We start from the raw sequence: 21826 nt of genomic DNA, 5'->3' as shown, positions 1-21826 counted from the left end.
GTGATAACGTCATAGCTACTCATTGTCATTAGTCATGACTAATGGCTAATTAGGACTAGTTAGCTACACAATTAGCCCTAACAGTTAGCCAATTGTATCGCAAAGACAAGCGGCACGAATTCGGGAAACAATGACTGGTTTATTGCGGTCCGTGCATTTATAGGGCCTTGGAGAGAAAAGGTTAGAATTAAAAAAGCAGAGGATAAGGGAGCACGTTGCTCTCGACCGGCTGTTGATGACAGGCATGCACCAGCCCTGATATGGTACATCCATAATGTTCTTGATTAGCCGTTGGTAATTTGTTTAAAGTTCATGTCGAAGGCTAAACGTATGGGTGGCCTTGTAGGTCGCGTCGTTCGCCTTGGAAGTGCAAGGCTGGGCCGTCGCACCAGTGGCTGCAGGGTCCTGTGGCCATAATGGCGCATGTTGGGTTTCAGTTCATTGGGCGTCAGCGGTCATTCGATGAGCATGAAGCTAATCGCTCTTTGGTCGCGATCCAGTGTTGCCGGTTGCGCTGCAAAAAGCTTTCAGCGACTTGAACGAGGTAGGACAACGGTTCGGCCGGTGCAATAGCTCGACCTTTTCTTGCCCATCATGACCATGTTATGCACACGACATCACCGTCTTCAAAAGGTGGCTGGTTCCGGCGGTAGTGTCATGACTGCTCGTGCTTGCTGACCTCGATGATCGACTGCGGGCGGATGGATGTCCAGCAAAGGAGTGTGAAGGTTCCTTCCTTGAAGCAGCTCTCAAGGCGATGGGCCGTCTTCTAAAGGACTTGTTCTGTACATCAGTACGCCAGGCCAAAAATCCTCATTTCCTTCGATTGTCGTTTTAAGAATCCTCATGATCACCTATATGCCTTTTTCCGCAAGGCCACTGGAGGGCGGAAATTGTGCGCTAGATGTCACGTGCTTAAAGTCACACAGTTTCTGAAAGCGTTCAAACTTGCGGGAAGAAAATTGCAGTTCATTATCGGTGCAAACTTCTGATGCTATGCGATATCTTGAAAACATTATGCTAAGTATTTCGATGACAGTACTTGCACTGAGATCAGGCAAATTTAAGACGTCTGGAAAGGTTGATATTACGTCGTAAGCGTACAAAAAGTACAGTCGACGTGAATGCCCAGCTTTCCGGGACACGGGTTTTTAGTTCGGCAAACTGGCACCACGCGGCGTATCACAGTTAGCTCCTCCTTTCCCTTTTCTTCTGCCTTCCCTCTCTCGCCTAAAGGAGGGCAAGAGCACCGGCCAGAGCTGCCGGGCTCAGCGGTGGGGCTTTTTTACGTTGCTCCGCAGATGGGAGGGTGGGAAGAACATAAGGGGACTGCACGACGCACTTATTTTTCTTTTTTTCCGCGCCCCTTTTTGGCAGCTCGACCACTACCACCACTGGGGGTGGGAAGGGGGCGCGGGTAGACAAAGCTCACGCGCGGGGATACGAAGCTCACGCGCGGGCACCAGTCGCCTGCTTTCTCGCCACTCGCTTCGTCGCGTGCTTGCTCGCCCCAGCAGTCTCCACTGCCCAAGCGAAGCAGCACAGAAGTCGAGTTGGCAAGAAGGCTGACGCAACGACGATCACGTCAGCACTGCACTGGCGCGCTGTATGTACAGTCCCAGCCATAATATTACGGAGCAGGCCTCGGTTATAAAAACTCTCGCCAAGCGTAACCTAACGAATATTAGGAGGTATCTAATTGCATATATTAGAACATGCCGCTGATGCATACACGGAATAATTCCGTTTCAAAAGAAATAAATAAACAATACCAATTACGGCTCCGAAAACTATTCATAATAAATTACAATTACTTCCGATATGGAACCGGTTTATTATCAAATTACTTTCCAGTTATCATACATAAAAGAACAAAAACGAAAACTAAATGAACGAAACTGCAACTAGACTTCAGAGTGCATTTATTACCACTTTAAGAAAACCACAATAGAGGCTCGCAGGACGTGCGTGAGGTGCGGAAAACCGCAGTAGGATATTTTCCGTAACAGCAGTAAGCCGCCGAATCCATACTGCCGCAATATTAAAAATGTAATGCCATGTCAATAGTGACGCTAGGTGTCCCAATAATTCGTCTAATTTCTAATGCTAGCGTGAAATTCAGAGCTCACTGTTTAGGATTCCACAGCTTGCATGCGTTTTTTTTCTGCTACTTTATAACAAGTTCTCGAATGACGCTGCATTATTTATTTTGCATTGGACTCACCCCCCCCCCCCCCCCCGCACGCACACCCCTTGGTTTCATTTGTGTGGGTAGTGGCTGTTGGCTCCCCTTGTATGTATGTCATTGCGAGGCCCTCATTGTGCTTTAATTTTCATCAGCGCACCATACGCAGAAACCGGCTCTGTCTGGAGGTCTAACTCAAACCGAACTGCCATGACACCTTTTGTTGGAATACCATATGAGCAGTGGGTTCTCGTTAAATTTTCCTGCCCTTCATTGTGTACCGCTGATATTTGAGTGCTGCTCACTACTTTCTTGTTTTTTTGCCAACTTTGAGCCATAGGCCTACAGTGCTGCGGACCAGACCGAGCGCATAGAATGCCTGCTTGGAGCACAACCTAGCTAACCAACGAACAAGAGAGCCAATTTGAGTCGCGCACGCAGAGCAAGCCATTGTCAGTAGTACGCCCCGCGAAGATAATCGCAAGGCAAAAAAAAAAGGGGGGGGGGGGGGGAGTAGAGAACGTAAGAAAACAAAAACAAACAATTAAGAAAGGAGAAGTAGACGCCACGCACCCGGAGTGCGAGCGCGAAAAAAAAGCACAGAAAAAACTAAACTCCATTTGGGCGATCAACACACTAAGGGCGCGCATAGAGATATCCGCCGCGCAGGGCTGTGGAAACCAAATTTAGGCATCGTCCAAATTGTGCCAGAATTGGTTCGGAACCTAACCCGATTACGGCCAACACAATGGTTTCATTCAAATTTAGATGTGCAACCGCCAAAATTTGGCATCTTACGCATTCCTGGCACGTGAGAACAATGAGAAGGAGGAAGCGTCTTAAAGTCATGATCATGTGGCCTTTCACTTAGGTGACACCGAAGTACGAGCGCACTTCGAGGCGAAGACTAGTAAGGACAGGACGCACGAGCGCTAACTTGCGACGATTTACTTCGAGTCAGTAAGCAGCTAATAAAGGCAAGTCGTCGCGTGACTTCGCGCAGGCGCACCAGGCAAAATGTTCATGGACTATGCAAACATTTCAGTTCTTTTTGCACAGAGGACAATAGATGGCTTCCAAACATAGGAATCAGCTAATCTATGAATGGTTTCGGGCGTCCATGTGGACCTGCTTTTCGCGACGATGGCTCACTCGTGCATGGGAGATAGTGGAACACTTGGATTTAGAACTTAGGTTAGCACTTGAAATTACGCTACGTTCCACATTTTGACAAGTTTTTGCTTTAAATTTTCTACAGGGTGCTTAGAGGAACCCTCTCCACACATTACACACATTCCTGCGGTGTTCAGGGATGCGGTCATCAAGACACCTTCCGCTTTTTTCCTCAATATAACGATTTGCTGTATGCCTCTGTGCCAGCGGCCGCTTTTCGATGGAGGCGAAAAGCAAGGCGCCCGTGTGCTGTGCGATGTCAGCCCACGTTAAAGAAGGTAGTCAAAATTTCCGGAGTCCTAGACTTCGGCGTCTCTCATAGCCTGAGTCGCTTTGGGACGTTAAACCTCACAAACCAAACCATATGCCTCTGTGACTCGAACCAAATTGTTGCGAGTTAGCGCTCGTGTTTATCCTTTCCTTCATGGTCCTCACCTGCATGTGCACCTATAATTCCAAGTCATGTATTACCAGCAAACCCAAATTGATAGTCACAAGAAGGCAACAAGCCCCATCACGGAGCCCCTAACAATTTAATTCTTACATCTACTGTCGCTTGTGGGAGAGGCAGGTAATTGTTGACGTCATCGTTCAGATAATGTTACTGCTATAAAATCGAACCCCGTTAAAAAAGACATGGATGTAACAGGCAGTCGGATATAAGAAACACCGTTTACCCAAATGGATGGTCGTCATATAAAATTTAGTAAATGCACCTTTTTTTAACAGACATTGGATGTCGAAGACAGTCGGCTATAAAGGAGAAGTTAGCCTTGTATTTTGGTATACTCAGTCTCGCTTGTAACAGACATTTTATTAGGTGCGGCCCCATCGATCGCCAGGTTCAGTTACTGCTATAGTGAAAACAAAAAAGAGACACGCTTGCGTCATCATGAATAATTAAAACTTCAGTAAACAAAAAGCAAGTCAGTCGCCTATCAAATGACTAAAAGAAGTACCTGCAGTGGGAATGCAACGTAGATGAGCCCCTCAGGCTTGCAGCGAGGAACACGAACGCGACTGCACATGCGAGCATCTGCGCGAGCCCCACGCGAGAGCGCGTTGGGTTCTCCAATTATTGGAGCTTCCTATCACGAATATACCGTAAATTTTGTGTCCGCTAGTTAGTAGAATACAGCGGAAATTGTCAATTACGTGTAATTTTAGTATAAACAACAATCTATCCGAAGAATAGACAATTGGGCAAGTTGGTATTAGTTCATATTGGAAAGGTACCAGAGCAAAAGGACACAAGGCGAAAAGACGGATAGACGTGCGCTGACTCGCAGCTAAATTTTAATGGAAAGAAACAAATTTTTATACAAGTCTTTCAAGCGATAACAAGAATCCTAAGCACTTGCGCGAAGCACAATGCAAGGGGTTAAAACATATAAGTCACAATCACCGGATAATATATTGTGGGGGGATGTTTGTTTCCCTGCTATCTCCCGTAACACTAAGGACAAGATTATGAATTATCCAGGAACTACACCTTCCTTTCTACTAGTATAACTGAAGGCTGGCTTAAAAATTGCGACTGTCTTTTTCGGATCAAGTAAGCCTCTACCAGCTGCCATGTTCTTTTATCCTGGTGTGGAAATAAAATATTATTGTTCGCAAATAAAGAGCCGCAGTTGTTTTTTACCTTGTATTTTCATATTTTACACAGTTGAGACAGTTCGTCTTGTGTTCTTTTTGTGCTGTACCTTTCCAATATGAACAATCTATCCGGCAAATGCGACGAAATAGATCAGCTGTAGCTGCTGACGTAAACAAACCATTGCGACTAGAAAGCAAGACATAGACTAACCAAGACCAAAACAAACAAAACAGAAGTGGTTCTGCTCTAGCCAAGGCAAATAAACTGCTCTGGTTGCTATTGAACCATGGTTTCAACTTCACTCAGAAATGCCCTGTTGCCTATTTATTTATTTTTCCTCTCAGCAGCGACATTCACAATTTCGTTACTCAAGCCGATGTTACCCTTTGGAAAAGAAGCAAAATTTTCCGAGTGATATCTCTTCTGGTGATGTTTTATAGTTCTGGCTGCTTCTAACAGCTTGGTGCAAGACTGGCTACATTTAAAAAATTGTGGCGCTTTTTTTTTTACTTAAGCTCGTACAGTGTTATGAGACACACTACTTTTCGCGGAGATGGGAATGGCTAGTTGCGGTGCCACGTCACACCACGATGACACCTTACACTCAATGCAAACGCATTTCGCAAATATAAGAACGTTTAGACGTGTGTTCAGTGTGTGGTGGCCCATCAAGGAAATGCAGTATGTAAATGAAAGCGATAATAACGCTTATGCTAAAAGATATTACATTTCCTTTCGGCGCATTATATCCGTAGGATGCCCCGGTAGAAGAAAAAAATGGTTAGAAAATCGGAATGTATACCCTGCTTATAAGAGACCTCTGATATTGAAGATAAAAGCAGCACCCCAGTGCACGTACATTATAAAAGGGTTCAAGTAAGATTTTCAAAATGAGTCTCCAGGAGGTTGAGAAGCGATTCACCCCGGGAAGGAAGGGCGCAGTGACGCACCATTTTTCATGTCCGTTCACACAGGGCGATCTATTTTCGTTCTATAATACCAACTAGCCCAAAGCGCTACCTTAGTAAACACAGATTAACATCCATGATCGGAAGCCAAATTAAAGTTTACAAATACAAAAAGATTTACGGAGTTATTGATGCTGAAAGCAAGGATACCGAGTGTTTGGAGAATCATCTTCGGGTGAAGGCAATGAGTGCGTCTAACGGATCAATCTCGAAAATCTTTCAGGGGAGCTTCAGGTTGCCGCTAAGATTCTATATTTGCTTTCACCTGTCTTTGCAGCGGCGAAGTGAATCAGCTGTTTTATCGAAGTAATGCTGGTACGAGTTTTGTGTCCGAAATTCAACTTATCTGATATGAACCAACCACCTCGGATAGCTTCGCTCTTCACAAATTTTGTGACGGGGGTGAGACACTCCGGTACAAGCTTAGAAAACAACGCTTTGTGAGAAGACGTCTCTCGCTTCATGCGCATTGAGCGTTCGTGAAATGAGGTGCCAGCGGTGACGAAAAACACTCTCGAAGTTTTTCGCGAACTTTGGCTTTAGCGGACTGTGGTAGAAACTCTTAATACGGAGGTCGCGGAATGGGCAACAGACCAGAGTAAAGATAATCCTCCCGTAGACACCACCACAAATGCTCTAGCTAAAACCCGCACAGAGCACGAGTAGTATTTTTTCTTGGTTCTTTTACATAGTTGAGATGCGTGTACCATTGCTTGAGTTCGACTGTTCAATTTTATTTAACTGCTCCAACGAGAACATAACTGTGTAAACGTATTTCAGTATTCCCGTACGAAAGATATTACGTCATTTTACCTATTCCGCTGAAACAAAACAAGTCGTGTGTTTAAAATATAAGCTGCACTTTTCATAACTCCCGTGGTGTGTAGTCTTAAATTTACAATACAAAGTTTTTTCTGAAGTTAACCGCATTGCTGCGTGGTGCTAGAAGTAATTTTTTCACTGTGTCGCCAAGTGTCGTCCGCGGGCCCCTCGGTTAGGGAGAAGTAGGGGAAGCTACTGGGGTGGGAATACAAATGTCTTTCCTTCCGAGCGCGCTGTGTTTCTTCCATTTCTCTGTGTTTGCGAGCGCCTTATCCCTGCCGAGTCGGTCTGCATATGTTCCGGCCTTGAGCTGGAGAATTATCTAACAAAGAGGGCGAACAGAAAAAAAATAGTAGACGGAAACTTGCGAGCAGCGTTTCAGAATGTACGGTCGCTGGCAAGTGCTGGTTTGTTTTCTCGCGAATCCTAACTGTTGGGCGTAAGCCTGTTGGCATGAGGGTGAGCGTTTCGTAGTTTTACTTTTGTCCCTTTTTGTAGAGTCTCACACTTCAGCGGGTCACATTGGGCGGTGTATTGACTTCAATTTTTGTTATTTAGAATCTTGTTCGAATATTGTTGTGTGGCTGCCGCTGGTCTCAGTGCCTGTTTGCTTCAGGTTTTGCGCACGTGTTCCGGGGTATGTATTGCTTTCTGCCCAAATTTGGTGCAATGGCTGTACTGCGAGGCTGAGAACGATTCCGTCAGACATATATCGTAGGCGCGACGGACTTTTCTTGAGTTTTGACGCTGGTCACCTTTCATTAGCTTCTGGTTTTGTGCGAGTCCGACAGTATACAAGCTTGAATTCAGCTTTGCATGTAAGATTTGGAATGTTTAGTCCTCGTTTTAGATGCACAGGGTTCTATATTGAGTAATTCCTACATGTTATGATTATGTTGGCAGTGTTGTACAGCTTGAAGTGATAGTTGCGTAGTGCTTTGTTAATGTTTGTTGAAGTAACTGTCAAGCGGGTGTCATTGAGAACGGGAATATAGGCTAGGCGGCAAGGCTCATTGCTGCATCTACTGCAGTGAGTGTTGCGCTGTCTTTAACGACTGTTTCTGTACTTAATAACAAACAAAGAATTTACGAAGTGGAGCTTGAGACCATATTCCGCTTGATTGAGAGCGTAAGTATGTGGTGAATTCTGAATGTGTGCCTTCAGCTTGCTCTTCGCCCTCAACTCTCGCGGTGTGGGTAAAAAGCACTTACACCTGCGTGCGCGTTCATCATTCCCATCTAAAGTGATCTTGTTCTTGACCAACGAGATCCATGCAGTCGCAAAGTGGCGGATGCCCATGCTGCTTTCAGAGAACCGAACGAGAAAAATAATGGTAAAAAGGAAAAACGTTAAGCTTTCTAATGCGCTGCTGTGAGTAATGCTCGGGCGGCGCTGGAAAGGCAAACTGAGGGCTGCCGGCCTATCTTTAGCCGCCAAGTGGATGTCGGCCGTCCTCGTGAATTTTTTTGGTGTAGCGCCCAGGGACCGCTTCATCGGGAAGCTTCCTTCCATTCTGTTCATTATTCTTTACAGCCTGCCCTGCAAGACCCTGTTATACGGTGGTTTCCACACGTACTTTGTCAGGGCTGACTTTTCTGAGAATTATCACGACGAAAAGCCAGCTATTTTCAAGCGTGAGCAACGTAAGCTGAACGCGAATTCCTCCATAATACAGCTCGTCAGAGTGCTCTTAGTGAGCTCTACCGGTCTAGTAGATCTCATTACGTCTTCAAAAATGTTGCATACAGTCTGCGTCAGGGTCTCTTCTGGCATCTTTATTGTTATTAATTCAATGAACACTATCGTTCATAACGTTTCACGTAAAAATCTGCTTGTACGCACAACACTGCATCATGTGCAGCCCGACACTCAACGAATGCAACGTTTCCGCCCTACAGTACGGTCTATACAGCTTTCACCAATTGACCCGTCATGGAGAAATGGACGCTCAATTGCAATAAATGCAAATACACTCAAGTGACTAAAAAACGTATATCAAGAAGCTCGACATACGGTTTTAATTCCAATCATTTGGTAAAAGCTTCAGAATCTAAATTAGTGGGCGTGCATATCAAAATAAGACATTTCATGAAGAACTCATGACGAATATATAACTCGCAAAGCATACAGGATATTGAATTATCTCGGCGAAACTTTCACCTAGCCTGCGATGAAAAAGAGCTGCTGTACCTCCAACTTATTACACCAGTTCTTATTTATGTCAGCACAGGGTGGGATCCACTTATGGTTACATTATCAGACTCTTAGAACGCACACAGAACCGTGGAGCTGCTTTTTTGTTAATGGCTACAATTTTCAACACAACGTTTCAGCAGTGATGGAACCTTTTGGCTGGGAATTTTACAATACTGCTATTAGTAGGCGGCTCTGCTCTGTTTTGATAAAACTGGGATTGATAAAACTGTGTAGGCTGCTACTAGCACTACAAGAAAACTCTCAGCCAAAATCCTGAAAAGCTTTGCTGCAAATAGCAGAAAAAAGCGGGTTACATGGTTAATGCGTTCTAAGATATCTAATAATGTAGCCATACGGGAATCCAACACGGCGCTGACATATTCAAGAGTCGACACGAGGTACAGCAGATATTTTACATCTGAGGCTGTGTAAAAGTTTTGCCAAGATATGCAATACCATATGCGCCTTGATAGTTGCACATTCTATATGAATTCTTCATGAAGTGCCCTCTCCAATATACACTCCAAAGCATTTAAAGTCGAAAGCTTATTCCAAAAAATTGGAATTTAAACAGTATGCCGACCTTTTCTTATACGTTTACCAGTCACGGGATCATATTTGCATTCAATTGAGCGTCCATTTCTCCGTAATGGGTCATTAGTGATGCTTTCTAGATTTTATAGATCGGTAGAGCTCAGTAAGTAAGAATAGCACCCTGACGAGTTGTCTTATGAAGGCATTTGTTTTCAGCTTACATTGCTTACGATTGAAAATGCCGTAGGTTTTCATTGCGCTAATTGTCAGGAATGACAACATTTAAAAATGACGCGCTGGGACCACCGTAAGCAATCCACGCAGGGCAAACTGTGAGCAATATTGAAACAAAAATGTAACAAAGCTTCCCACTGAAGAGGTCTCTGGGCGCTGCACCAACTAATCCACCTGGAGAGCCAACATCCACTTGGAGGCCAAAGATAGGTCGGCAGTCCTCAGTTTTCCTTTTCTGTGCGGCCCGACCATTACCCACCACACCGCACTAGAAAAGTTTGCTTTTTCCTTTTTTCGCCATTAATTTTTCCGTCTTGTGCTAGCAAAGTACCACGGCCATCCGCCACTTTCTGACTGCATGAACCGCATTGGTCAAGATCAAGATACTATTTTATTGAGAAAACACCGGCTTGATGTTGATGATGAGCTGCTCGCAGGTGCAAGCGCTTTCTACTAACGCAGCGCAGGCTCGGGGTGGAGCATGCTTAAGGCACACAGTCCGAATTCTCCACGCACTTAGCTCTCAATCAAGCGGACAATGTCCGCATGTTCCACTTTTTCAATTCTCGGCCAGTTAGAAAGCACAGCGACGGTCATTAAAGATAGCACAACACTCGCTGCACTCGCTGCACTGGATGGAGCAATGAGCTTTGCCGTCTTGCCTCTTGGCACTTATTACGATTTAGTGCTAACATTAACAAAACACTACGTAACCAGCACCTCAGGCCATACAACACTGCCAACATGTTGATAACATGAGGTGATTGTCCAAAATAAAACCCTGTGGTAGGAAAACGAGAACTAAACATCTTAACTCTACATGCAAAGGCGAAGTCAAGCTTAAACAGCGTCGGACTCGCGCAGGACCAGAAGCTGATGAAAGGTGACCAGCGTCAAACTTCAGTAAAAGTCCGTCGCGGCTACGATGTCTGATGAAATCTTTCTCGGTCACGCAGTCCAGCCATTGTGTCAACCTTGTCCAGCACGCACAGCTGCACACCGTGCACGGGGCACGTGCGCAAGCCCAGGGGCAAGAACAGTACACTATATATTGCAAGTAGCAGCCAACTGACCGCCTACTGTGCAGCCACTAAGAGCAAGACTCTACAAAAAAGAGCAAAATTAAAATAATGAAAATGCCAGCCCTCGCCTCACCAGGCTTAAGCCCAACAGAAGAATCCGCTTAAACAAACTTGCCCTTCCCAGCAAGTGCAATTTCCCAGACGCAGCACGCAGGTTTCCCTCTCTCTTTTGTTTTCGCCCCCTCTGGGAGATGCCTCTCGTGCACAAAGCCTGAATATCTGTAGACCAACCCTACAGGAACAAGGCGCTCGCAAGCGAAGAAAGACAGCGCGCTCAGAAGGAAAGGGATTTGTACTCCGACCCCAGTACCTCCCCCTACTTTTCCCAGAAACAAGGAACCCCCGGACGACGCTTGGTGAGAAGGAAAATTGCTTCTAACCCCACGTAGCTTTGGGGTTAAGTTCACAGTAACCTTGTATTGCAAATTTAAGACCACATACCACTGGAGTCGTGAAAAGTGCAGCCTACAATATAAACAAGCGACATGCTTTGTTTCAGCGGACGTAATATTGCCGCAAAACCTTAAAAATTGTATTTGTTGTTTTTTAACAGCCGCCGGCATACGGCCTTAATTCTGGATCGCGTATCAGTTCTGTATTCTTTGTTTGTTAATGCTCGTTGTCGCCAGTCGCACCTTTATCAGTTCCGTTGTAGCGCAAGACGCACCGAGGTCTGTCTCGAAGGTTCCGGCCACTCATGTGTCTTTCTACTATGTTCCAGCTTGTGCTGGTAGCTGTTTGCGACGTTATCTAGATTGTTCTGAGCAGCCTTTAAATTGAGCGTTGGCGAGTACGACTAGCATTCTTTTTTCGACGATCGACGAGCACGTTTGTTGCTATCGCGGCCGCCGAGTTACTTAGTTCCTTTGCGGGCGCAAGTCAGCCCAATAAAGAGTTTCTCCAGTGCAATCACCGACTCTTCATTTGTGCCATCGACCCTGGTCACCACCACGTTACAATATTGTAGGGGAATATTGAATTAAGTTTACATGCTTATGTTGTCGTTGGAACCATTAAATTCAAATATAACAAATATAGCAATATATAGCAAGCAAGGGTGCATGCATCCGTGTGACAATTATGTAAAGGAACCAAGGAATTATCCTACTCGTGCTCAGTGCAGCTTTTTGCGAGAGCAGTGGTGGGGGTGTCTATGGGGAGATTATCCGTACTCCGGTCAGTTGGCAATTCCGCGGCCTTAGTACTTAAACTTGAAGATCGTGTTTCTACCAGAGTCCGCTAATGCCAAAGTTCTCGAAAAACTTCCAGAGTGTTTTTTGCAACTGCTGGCAGCTCATTTCACGAACGCTCAGCGTGCACGAAGCGAGAGACGTCGTCTAGCAAAACGTTGTTTCCTCGGCCACCTTATTTTAACGGCAACCTGAAGCTTACCTGAAATATTTCAAGATTGATCCGTTAGACGCCCTAATTGCCTTCACCCAAAGATGCTTCTCCAAACACTCGGTATATCCCTGCTTTCAGCATCATTGACTGCGTAAAACTTTTTATAAACCTTAATTTTGCTTCTGGTCCCATGTGTTATTATAGTTTACTAAGGTGACGCTTTGGTCTAGTTGGTATTACAGAGCGAAAATATACGGCCCTGAGTGAAGAGACATAGAACATTGTGCGTTACTGGGCCCTTCTTTCCTGGGGTGAATCACTTTCTTGGAGACTCATTTTGCGAATCTTACTATTGTTGAACCTTTTTATAAGGTACGTGCACAGGGGAGCTGCTTTTATCTCCAATATATCCCTTATATGCCGGGTAAGATTCCGATTTTCTAACCATTTTTTTTTCTTCTACCTAGACATCCTACGATAAAATGCACAAAAAGGAAAAGTAATATCCTTTAGCATAAGCATTATTATCGCTTTCATTTACATACTGCATTTCCTTGATTTACCGTACACACTGAACACACTTTACAACTTTGTTATGTTATTTGCCAACGACGTTTGCAGCGGTTGCGAAGTGCCATCATGATGTGACGTGGCACCGCAACTAGCAACTGCCAACTCGGGAAAACGATATGTGTCTGATAAAACATGAACGCAAGTTAAAAAACCAAAAGCGCCACGATATTGTGAATGTAGCCAGTTTACCACCAAGGTGCTAGAAGCCGCCAGAACTATAAAACATCAAGAGCAGGAATATCACTCGGAAGTTTTTGCTTTTTTTCAAAGGGTAACATCAACGGGAGTTACGTGAGTAAATAACCTGTGAGTGCTACTGAGACGAAAAGTAAATAAACAGCCAACAGGGCATTTCTTGGTGGAGATGAAACCATGGTTTAATAGCAACCAGAGCAGTTTATTTGGCTTGGCTATAGCACAATCACTTCTGTTAAATTGATTGTTTTGGTCTTGACTTCGCTACGTCTCGCTTTATAGTCACAATGGTTTGTTCACGTCAGCAGCACCAGCTGATCTCTTTTTTCGGATTTACCGGAAAGATTGTAGTTTATACGTAAATGCAACGTAATTGACAGTTCCCGGTGTATTCTTTCATTTAACTAGCGGACACATCTAAGATATGCCCTAATAGGAAGCTCCAATTAAAATATTGTGGATTATCTCTAGTTAACCCTAGTTGAATTGCGAAAGCAACGGCGGAAGCTTCATTTGCCAGCTGCATTATTAGCCTATCACGCCCTGTAAGTGTAAGGGGCTACATTATTGGGGACACTTAAGCTCATCCTTTAGGGTATGACGCGAGAGCGTAGGCTACCAGCCCACATACAGTCACACTTTAACCAAGCCATATGGACGTGTCTGTGTGTCGTAGGGTTAACGAGAATGAAAATTGCTCTGGCAGGCTGATTCTGATATCACCCTCCCATAAGAAAGGAGTGACCCGAGTTGGCAGCTCCTGCCCGTGGCATAGGGGCATGGAGGAAGGAAACAACTTAGGAGAGGCCCTTGCCGTTCCCAATGCATTGGAGAAAGTGTGGCCGAAGTGACGTCAAAATTTAGGGTTAGCCAAGTCGGGCCATTAGCAACGGCGACGCTGTTGCTATGAAAACTCGGGCCACTAGCAACAGCGTTGCTAAGGGCCCTAGGTACGTGAGCGTCGCGGAGAAAGGGTAACGGAGGAGGAGAGACGTTGCAGCATCCGGTCGCGGCACGGCCGCGCCGGCTTCAAAAAAATGACGTCAGGGCCTCTCCTAAGCTTTCCTTCCTCCATGCATAGGGGTAACGTGAATGCAAATATCATGGCAGGCAGATTTTTGTATGAGGAGACCGTAGCTATGCCTGTTCACGGCCTAGCTGCAGCCACCCGAGGTCTCGGTTTGGCTGTCCCCTTATAAAAATGGGAACATCCTTTGAGTTCAATGTGAACTCAAAAAAGTCAGAAGGAAGCAACTTCCTCTGAACTGAGAATTGGCTACTGATTTTGAATTCACAGTGAATTAACTTTCTCTGACCATCCTGTGAATTTCCTGTGAATTTCCTTTGAGCTCCCAGGGAACAGACCGTTGTCAGTTTGAGTTGAGTTCACAGGCAGTGGCCAATTATTGGTTCAAAGGAAGTTCGAAGGAATGATGACTATGGGATATTTGGTGGATGTTCGAAGGAAGTAGGTTCAGACTGAAACATTTGTTTGTATGAGCTTATATTTATTTGAATAGATGTACTTCCTCTGTTTAGGCCTTGCAATTAGGCCTGCTTTCGAAGACCCTGCGACAAAAAATTGGATCACTGTCCACAATCCCAGTGCAAACTTGCGCAACTGCCGGTGACCACCTTGGCTAGTACTCCATTGAGCAAGCAGGTGTAGGCTGCAAAAAGAAAAAAAAAACATTAGAAGCATGACTGCAATGAACAAGCTAGAGTCCATCCAGCCTTCCTTAGCTTTTGTAAATTAAATATACAGAGCACGGACAGTGTGAGCACCATGCAGGCACCACAGCATTATGCATTAAGGCAAGCATTATGGCCCTGACCATCACTGAAAAGTCAGCTGTTTGGACAATATTTCAGAATGCTCTTGCATCACATGCACAGGCTATGAGCTCGAGGACTTACAGATAACAGCATCCAATTTTGGGCAGCCCAGTGCCTTTTTTGGAGCTTGTTCCTTGCGGGCATTGCAGACACGGCCATAGAGTGAGCTTTCTTCCAGTTCTTCGGGTGAGAACACAACCCGCACCAAGTTACACGCAAACTTTGTTGCTTGATTGCCCGCACTGAGTTTCATGCGGTCAATCAACTGCTGATTTACCATAATATTGCTGCCAATGTGCACCTGCAAGAACAAAAAGCAAATATTAGTACTATGACCAGTATTGTAACATGCAACAATATCCCTTGATATGCAATAAGAAAATGAAGGGGCTTTACAAACAACGAAAAACTTAGACCAGCTTAAGAACATTCAAAGAAACCCCAAAATGCATAATTAAGGTCATTTGTTTGCAAGTAAAAATACACATTCAAGAAGCCGTACTTTAACATGTACAACAATGAAGGCATACGAAAACTATTGGATGTTTTTGACACCTTCCCGAGCGGTGTTTTGATCTAATTTTGAATCAGGCCAAACATCTTTTAACATTTTTATTAGTGTAACCTGACAATTGTGTAATATGTATTTAAAGTAACTAGCCAAAAAGAGGGCACATAATGCCCCGCAAAGGATTGAGCGCTAATAGTGCATTGCTATAGCAGAAGAAAAAACAAGAAATAAGAGATTTTTTAACGACCTAATTTATGCTTGCATTTCAACAATAAAAAAAAAAACAGATTTTAAGTCAGAAAATAAAGGGATTTACTCATCATTAACATTGCAAAGGCCATTAAAAGCCAGTTTAGACAGAGCACAGTGCCCACATTGTCACCTCCTGTTTAAAAATACTAACATCCTTTTCGTACATCAGAAGCTCAACCAATTAAAAAAACTGCCAATGAAGGTTTAGCAAAAGCATGCACTCCCTGCTCTGTATGTGCTACTTTGAGGTAACATTTAGTTTCCAGCTTACACAGGTAGCTTTCATAATTTAACCCCTCAAGCGCTTTGGACAAGCAGCTCGTCCTTGCAAAGATGCCCTCAAGCCATTTTGGACGAGTGCTTGTCCTTGCAGGATAGATCCTCACCCTGAGAGTTTTAGGCGAGTACAGCGCTCCTCTGTGGCTTAGGTCATGCGCCATTTGACAGATGGCACCACTGACCCGTTAAGTGCTTTTTGTTCTACCGCTTGAAAGCCTTTTAAGCAGCCTTAATGAGAAAAATGGTGCCTGGTAGAGGCAACGCATGCACTGTTGGCCCGTCATCGCGGGAAAGAAGCTTTTCTTCGTTGCCATCCTAGCCATCCGAAGATGGCTCAGACACCAATTTTTGCAGTGTTATGGGAAGTGAAGACGACAGTGATGACATGAGTAGTTCTTCCGACGAAGATGATGACAGCTCAGACGGTACTATTGCGAGTTCTGTGTCAGTGGATGAAAATTGACAACATTCCGATGAAACCCCCTGGGCTTCCATTCTTGGTCATCCCTTGTAAAACATTTCCAGTTACCTCGCTATATGTTACTCGACTAGATTGCTGCTTATTGGCGGGCAGTTGATTTTTCAAGTAATGAGCAATAAACTTCACTGCGCTCATTTGACTTAGTTTCTGGTTCAAATATTTTTGTCTCGGATACCTCCTTTTTTATTACACTACCAATAGAAACCAGCAGTAAAAATAAAAACTAAAGGGACACTTAAGCGCCGCCTTTAAGGGTACGATGCGACCAGTGTAGGCTACCACCCAGCATATAAAGCCCTGCTTTAACCAAGCTGTATCAACATGTCTGCGTAGCCTAGGTGTAGCAAGCCTGACTCAGCATTGAAGAGCACTGGAATGTTGATTCGTATTTCACCTTCCCACCTCAAATGAACGACCGGAGTTAGCAGCTCCTCCTAACTTTTGGATATCATGTGGTCTCGTTAAGCCACACAAATCATCGAAGAATGTGTGTTCGGCCATGCCACTTGCCAGCGCCATGCTCTTGATGTTTCACTCACAACACAGACAACAAATTTTCATGTAATGGGGCCTTTAACGATATCGTAATTATAAGCAATTTTAGCTAGAAATCTCGAAATAATAGTGCTCAAGGGGTTAAAGTGAAATTGAACTATTGTTGGATCAGCTTAAGAAGCCACAACTCCTTCTCAAAGGAGACCCTCCTGGCAATACCATGGTGGTTAATTGCCTTCGACTTGCCGGAGTGACATTGCAGGTGGCTGTCAGGTGCAAGTGGATTATATGCACATTAGCTTGAATACCATGATGACTGGCCCAAGTCGCTCAAATGACTGATTAGAGGAGCACCAGCTGCGTCATTCGAGTTGTAGTGCAAAAAGATGGCCTTCCGAGATCGATAACCTAAGAAATTGCTGAATATTAAACAAGCTAATGGAAATCTCTTTTCTGATGAAAAGGGCTTTGCTATAGCCCAAGCGAAGTATGCTCAACAGGAAGCGTAAACAAAAGTAACCTTGCACTTCCGATCACTACAGCATTCACAAAAACTCTTCCAAATCAATATACACACGAATGAAGTAACAGTCACTAAAATGAAAGGAAGCAGTTGAGATTTTTTTTCATGGTTGTTTTGACGAATTTAAGAAAATAGCACTGTCTGTCTTTCGTCGTTTCTATCAAATTGACATTCATTTAAAAATATCATTATGCTACTAATTATGCAGCCTGTGAGCCCAGCCTCATAAACAGCATCCCAGCCAGGGCAGCCACTTTTCAGTGGAGCCGAAACGCAAGGTGCCCGTGTGCTCTGTGTTGTCGGTGCACGTTAAAGCACCCCAGGTGGTCGAAATTTCCAGAGCCTTGCACTACAGTATCTCCCATAGCCTGAGTCGCTTTGGACATTAAACCCTAAGAGCCAACCAATCATAAAGAGCATTGCTTCTTGCCTATCTCTGAATTCAGTGACTGCTGACTTCATTCACATGGATAATGAGCTCCTCGTTTCCCTATCCCTGCACACTTCTCAATGGAAGTGCATGACTTGTGGCAGTGCTATCATAAAGCTAGAACCAAGTTCTTGTGTGACCCTTAAAAAAGTTTCATCGAGAAAGGCAGTAATGAGCACAACCATGCAGACACTAGACTAAAGCAACTAACCTGAGCCTCGGTTGGCAGCACAACTGCTTGTGTTGTACACGCAGCATTATTAACGGATTCCGTCAGCTGATTGACCAGCTCAGCAACATCTGAAAAAAACAAAAAAGGAAAGCTGGAACAAAACATACTATTTCATCACTAGCAGCAGCAGCCCATGTAACATTCACCACAGGAGAAAAGCCTTTTCTTTGCCCTTGACTGCATGACCAACCATTTTCTGTCACCAAATGAGCCATTCAAAATTTAGCTGCTAGACACTGGCATCACTCACACACTCAAGGCGCCCTATCAGCGGTACATAATCTAGGGGATGCTGATAGCAATTGATGAAGCCAATGCTGACATCCCACTTCTGATCTCTTTGTTCGCTGTGGAAATACCTGGATTGAATTAACTGTGGAGGACGTTGTAACTACAGTGCAACTGACGGGTGCTGCTATTGCTTAGAATGAATCCATGGGTGCGAATGATGATGCCGAGATAGCTGTGAGCGCTTTAACAGAAGTTAGCCAGATCACATCCCTGAAACAGTTTGTCGGTAGCAAGGGCCTTGAAGAGGTCAGCATGCAATATACATGTATGGCGGCAGCAATACGCCATACATTTGGACAAAGGCTGACACTCGAGTGTGTAGCTGATACTCGATGGCCCATGCTTCACCTATCTCGTGTGTCTTTCGTGTCGACATTTGCTAACATGGTGTAGTGACCGAGTTAAGTTAGGCAGATTACTGAGCCAGGTGCCGAGCTTGGACAAGCATAAATTTCCGGTTGTGAAAAAAAAAAAGAACACCACCTAAGTGACCAAAATGGCACAGGAAAATGAAGCGCATGCCATAAGGATTCCAAGGTCCAAGACAGGACGAGGCCACATATGATAATTTCATACAAATTTAGATTTTTTGCTGTCCCTCCTGCGCTCATTCTAGATGCACCTCATCATTTGCAGGAGACTCTGAGGTTAAAATCTGAGGGAATCAAGGGTTCCATTCAGATACGCCATCCACAGTAATGCAAGAGCACCACAGACCTGCCGCAGCCATCTGGCTACAACTTATACCCCGTGAATGTGTTTGAACCTAATGCAGCTCTCCAGGTTCACTGGAGCGTTGTTGTCACCGACCACTCCAGAACAGAAAGGAACCCAAACCCGCGCCCGTTTTTCGGCCTCGGCTTGAGCAGCACAAATCAGCACAGATGCTCACCTTGAGTGGCATTTGTTTACCATGCATTTTCATGCAGCTATCACATACGACAACAGGCTCAATCTCAGATGCATGCCGATCCCAAGCAATGACATGTGACACGCAAGTCACTGTAACACAAACAAAGCATGCTTGCAGAGCAGGAGTGGCAGCAGTTCATCTGCTACGTGCACTGCAAGCATGGTGGTTGGTGGCGTCATGCAGCAGCGCCACGGTGTAGCTGAGCACTACTGTACACCACCTATAATGTGTCGCAAAGACAACTGCAGGAGGAACACCAATCCTAATCCTCAGTGTAGGGGGATTGCAGCAACATAATCTTACTGGTGCTTTTACTAGGACGTGCTACAGACCAAGATGTCTTATTCATTTAAGAGTTAGCACTTGAATTTGTTATGCTTTACGTAGCATCTGGTGACACAGCAAATAATTTCAGTTTCATGACAATGGAGATCAGCATTCCAATGGCTTCAGAAAAAAGCGATCACATACCAAGCATCTGACGTGCTTCATCTCTTGCGGCCTTATATTTCTTCATTCTTTTTTTTTTTGCAGACCCCACTTCATCCTCAAGCTCCAGGACTCTCTTTTTTGCATCTGTTGGCTTAGACATTTTGTCACAGCTGCAGCTTTCCTGCAAAACGACATGTGGCAAGGTCTATTCACTAAATTGTATTTGCACTCAAATGCATCATACAAAAATTATTCAGTATAACGCATTGTGCAGATATCTGGTTCCACACATGAGATTAGCAAAATAGTGACCAAATGATGACCACTGACAAGAGAAACGTAGCATGGACACTGTTTAGGGTTCAAAGCAACACTTCTTAAGGAGGAACATTAGCCCTTGAGCAAACCTTGGCACATAAAAGGACATGGTAATGTTTAACTGCGAGCTGACACCATCCAGCATCACTACTGCTCAAGTGGGCAGAATGCCCACTTGAGCAGTAGTGGACAAAACAAAGGATGCATTTCCAGAAAAACAGTTTGAGCTCCCACGCATACCGTAAAACATAGCCACTCTGCTTTATGGTAGGTTCATGGTGTTTTATGTCCCAAAGCGACTTAAGCTATAGCGATGAGGGATGCCGTAGTGGTGGGCTCACCTGGGGTTTTTTAATGTGCAAATGACATCATACAGTACACAGTCAACTTGCATTTCACCTCCACTGAAATGCGTCCATGAATGCTGGGATTGTACCCATGCACAGTCGTGAGCTTTATGAAAGGGAGCATGCGATCCCGTGGCAGATAGCCTCATCCAGAAGTAGTGGCAAAGTGCAACGGCAGCATTGAAAATGAAGTGGAGAGAGCGGTGCCCTTCCACCTGTTGGCCATACCCCACGCACTGGGAGCAACTTTTACATCGGCAGCTAAAAATCATTGCAGCATTATGCTGTTGGTAACTGATATCACTGCTTGCTTTGCTATGCTCTGACCTAGCAACCCAGCGTAGGCTGGTAACTCAGGCAAAAGCGGCAGCCCAGGCCACTGGAGTCTTAGAATGGAGACTCCACACACTGCCTCCCCACCACACACACTTTTTTTTCCCCTTTTTTTAATAAAGTTTTCTCTCTCTGCGCGAAATCTGAGGAATGGCTGGTAGCGAAGAAAGGAAGCATGTTTGACGCTTCAATAAAAAGAAACAAACAAATGAATATGAAAGTAAATGAATGCGGCAACACGTTAGGCGCTTTTATCTGCTTAAACTTCAGTCGCCTGCAGCTGTGAAAGCGTCCGTTTCGCTGCTACACTACCAATTGTCTCGGAAAGAGCACCCTGGGCATCTTTAAAACTTGTTCTAAATCAGCTTCAATAATCAAGGAGCTGCCATTCTCCATGCCGCACCGTTCCGAGACGACGATGCGGGCAGGGTGTTTTTTTTTTTTTCTTTTTTTTTCTAGAGCCCAAATTGGGAAGCCTACTCCTGTTATCACGAAACACCGAGAATTGCCATTTGCTGTGTAAACAGGGAGAATCAGGTCCACGTAACGACAGCAGCCGCGTTTATTCTACTTATTTCCGCAAATTCAGTTCATTATGCATTTTTGTTTTAATTTCACGCAATTCCCGGAATCAACTGTCTACCTCTTTCACCATGTGCACTACTGTCACCTGCCGGTTAACACAATGCGGTCGTAATGCGGGCATGTAAACGACTTCGCGAGACGACTCACCGCGAGTAGCAAAGGAAGGTGTTTCACAGGTAAACATTATTAAGACACGAATACGAAAAGAGACAAGAGACGTTTGACTACTTACCCACTCCGAGAATGAACGTAGGAGAGTACGACCCCTCCTTCCACTGGGCATGTAGTACTCCTTGGTTTGGAATAATCTTCCAGCATTTTGGATTATCCATCAGTTTCGCCTGCAGTTCTTTTGATTGTAGGTTTCTTACAGGGTATACGTCCCACTTCTGAGCGGTCGCCCATTTAACCAAGACATGATCGGCCATTTGCACTACTCACGCCAAGAAAACACGACGAACGCAACGAACGCGAACAATCAACTTCCTACGGTCATGAAACACATAGTGAAGCATGCCGCCGGCTGTTTTCACGAAAACGATAGCGCTAGAGTCTCAAGCGCCATTGCAAACTTTTAAATGCATTTTTGCAAACTTCACAAACTTTCAAAATAAAACTTATAATTTATAAACAACCTAAAATGTTTGTTTTTTTAGTAGTA

General features: G+C 44.7%; 1 protein-coding gene across 1 annotated transcript; it reads right to left on the bottom strand.

The window, feature by feature from the left end:
• Positions 1–14394: 14394 nt before the first annotated feature.
• Positions 14395–21616, bottom strand: LOC146177503 (uncharacterized). The gene is made up of 5 exons (XM_084580481.1): positions 21398–21616; positions 19622–19763; positions 17926–18014; positions 14825–15044; positions 14395–14577 (listed from the first exon to the last, which is right to left on the bottom strand). The coding sequence occupies exons 1-5, from the start codon at positions 21446–21448 to the stop codon at positions 14495–14497; spliced, it is 585 nt and encodes a 194-aa protein (XP_084436607.1). The 5' UTR covers positions 21449–21616; the 3' UTR covers positions 14395–14494.
• Positions 21617–21826: the final 210 nt, after the last annotated feature.

This window comes from Amblyomma maculatum, chromosome 10, assembly GCF_055883805.1.
Source record: "Amblyomma maculatum isolate TAMU_Amacu chromosome 10, ASM5588380v1, whole genome shotgun sequence".
NCBI classification, from domain to species: domain Eukaryota; kingdom Metazoa; phylum Arthropoda; class Arachnida; order Ixodida; family Ixodidae; genus Amblyomma; species Amblyomma maculatum.
Note: the sequence above shows the minus strand (reverse complement) of the source record. Positions and strands in the feature narration are given on the sequence as shown.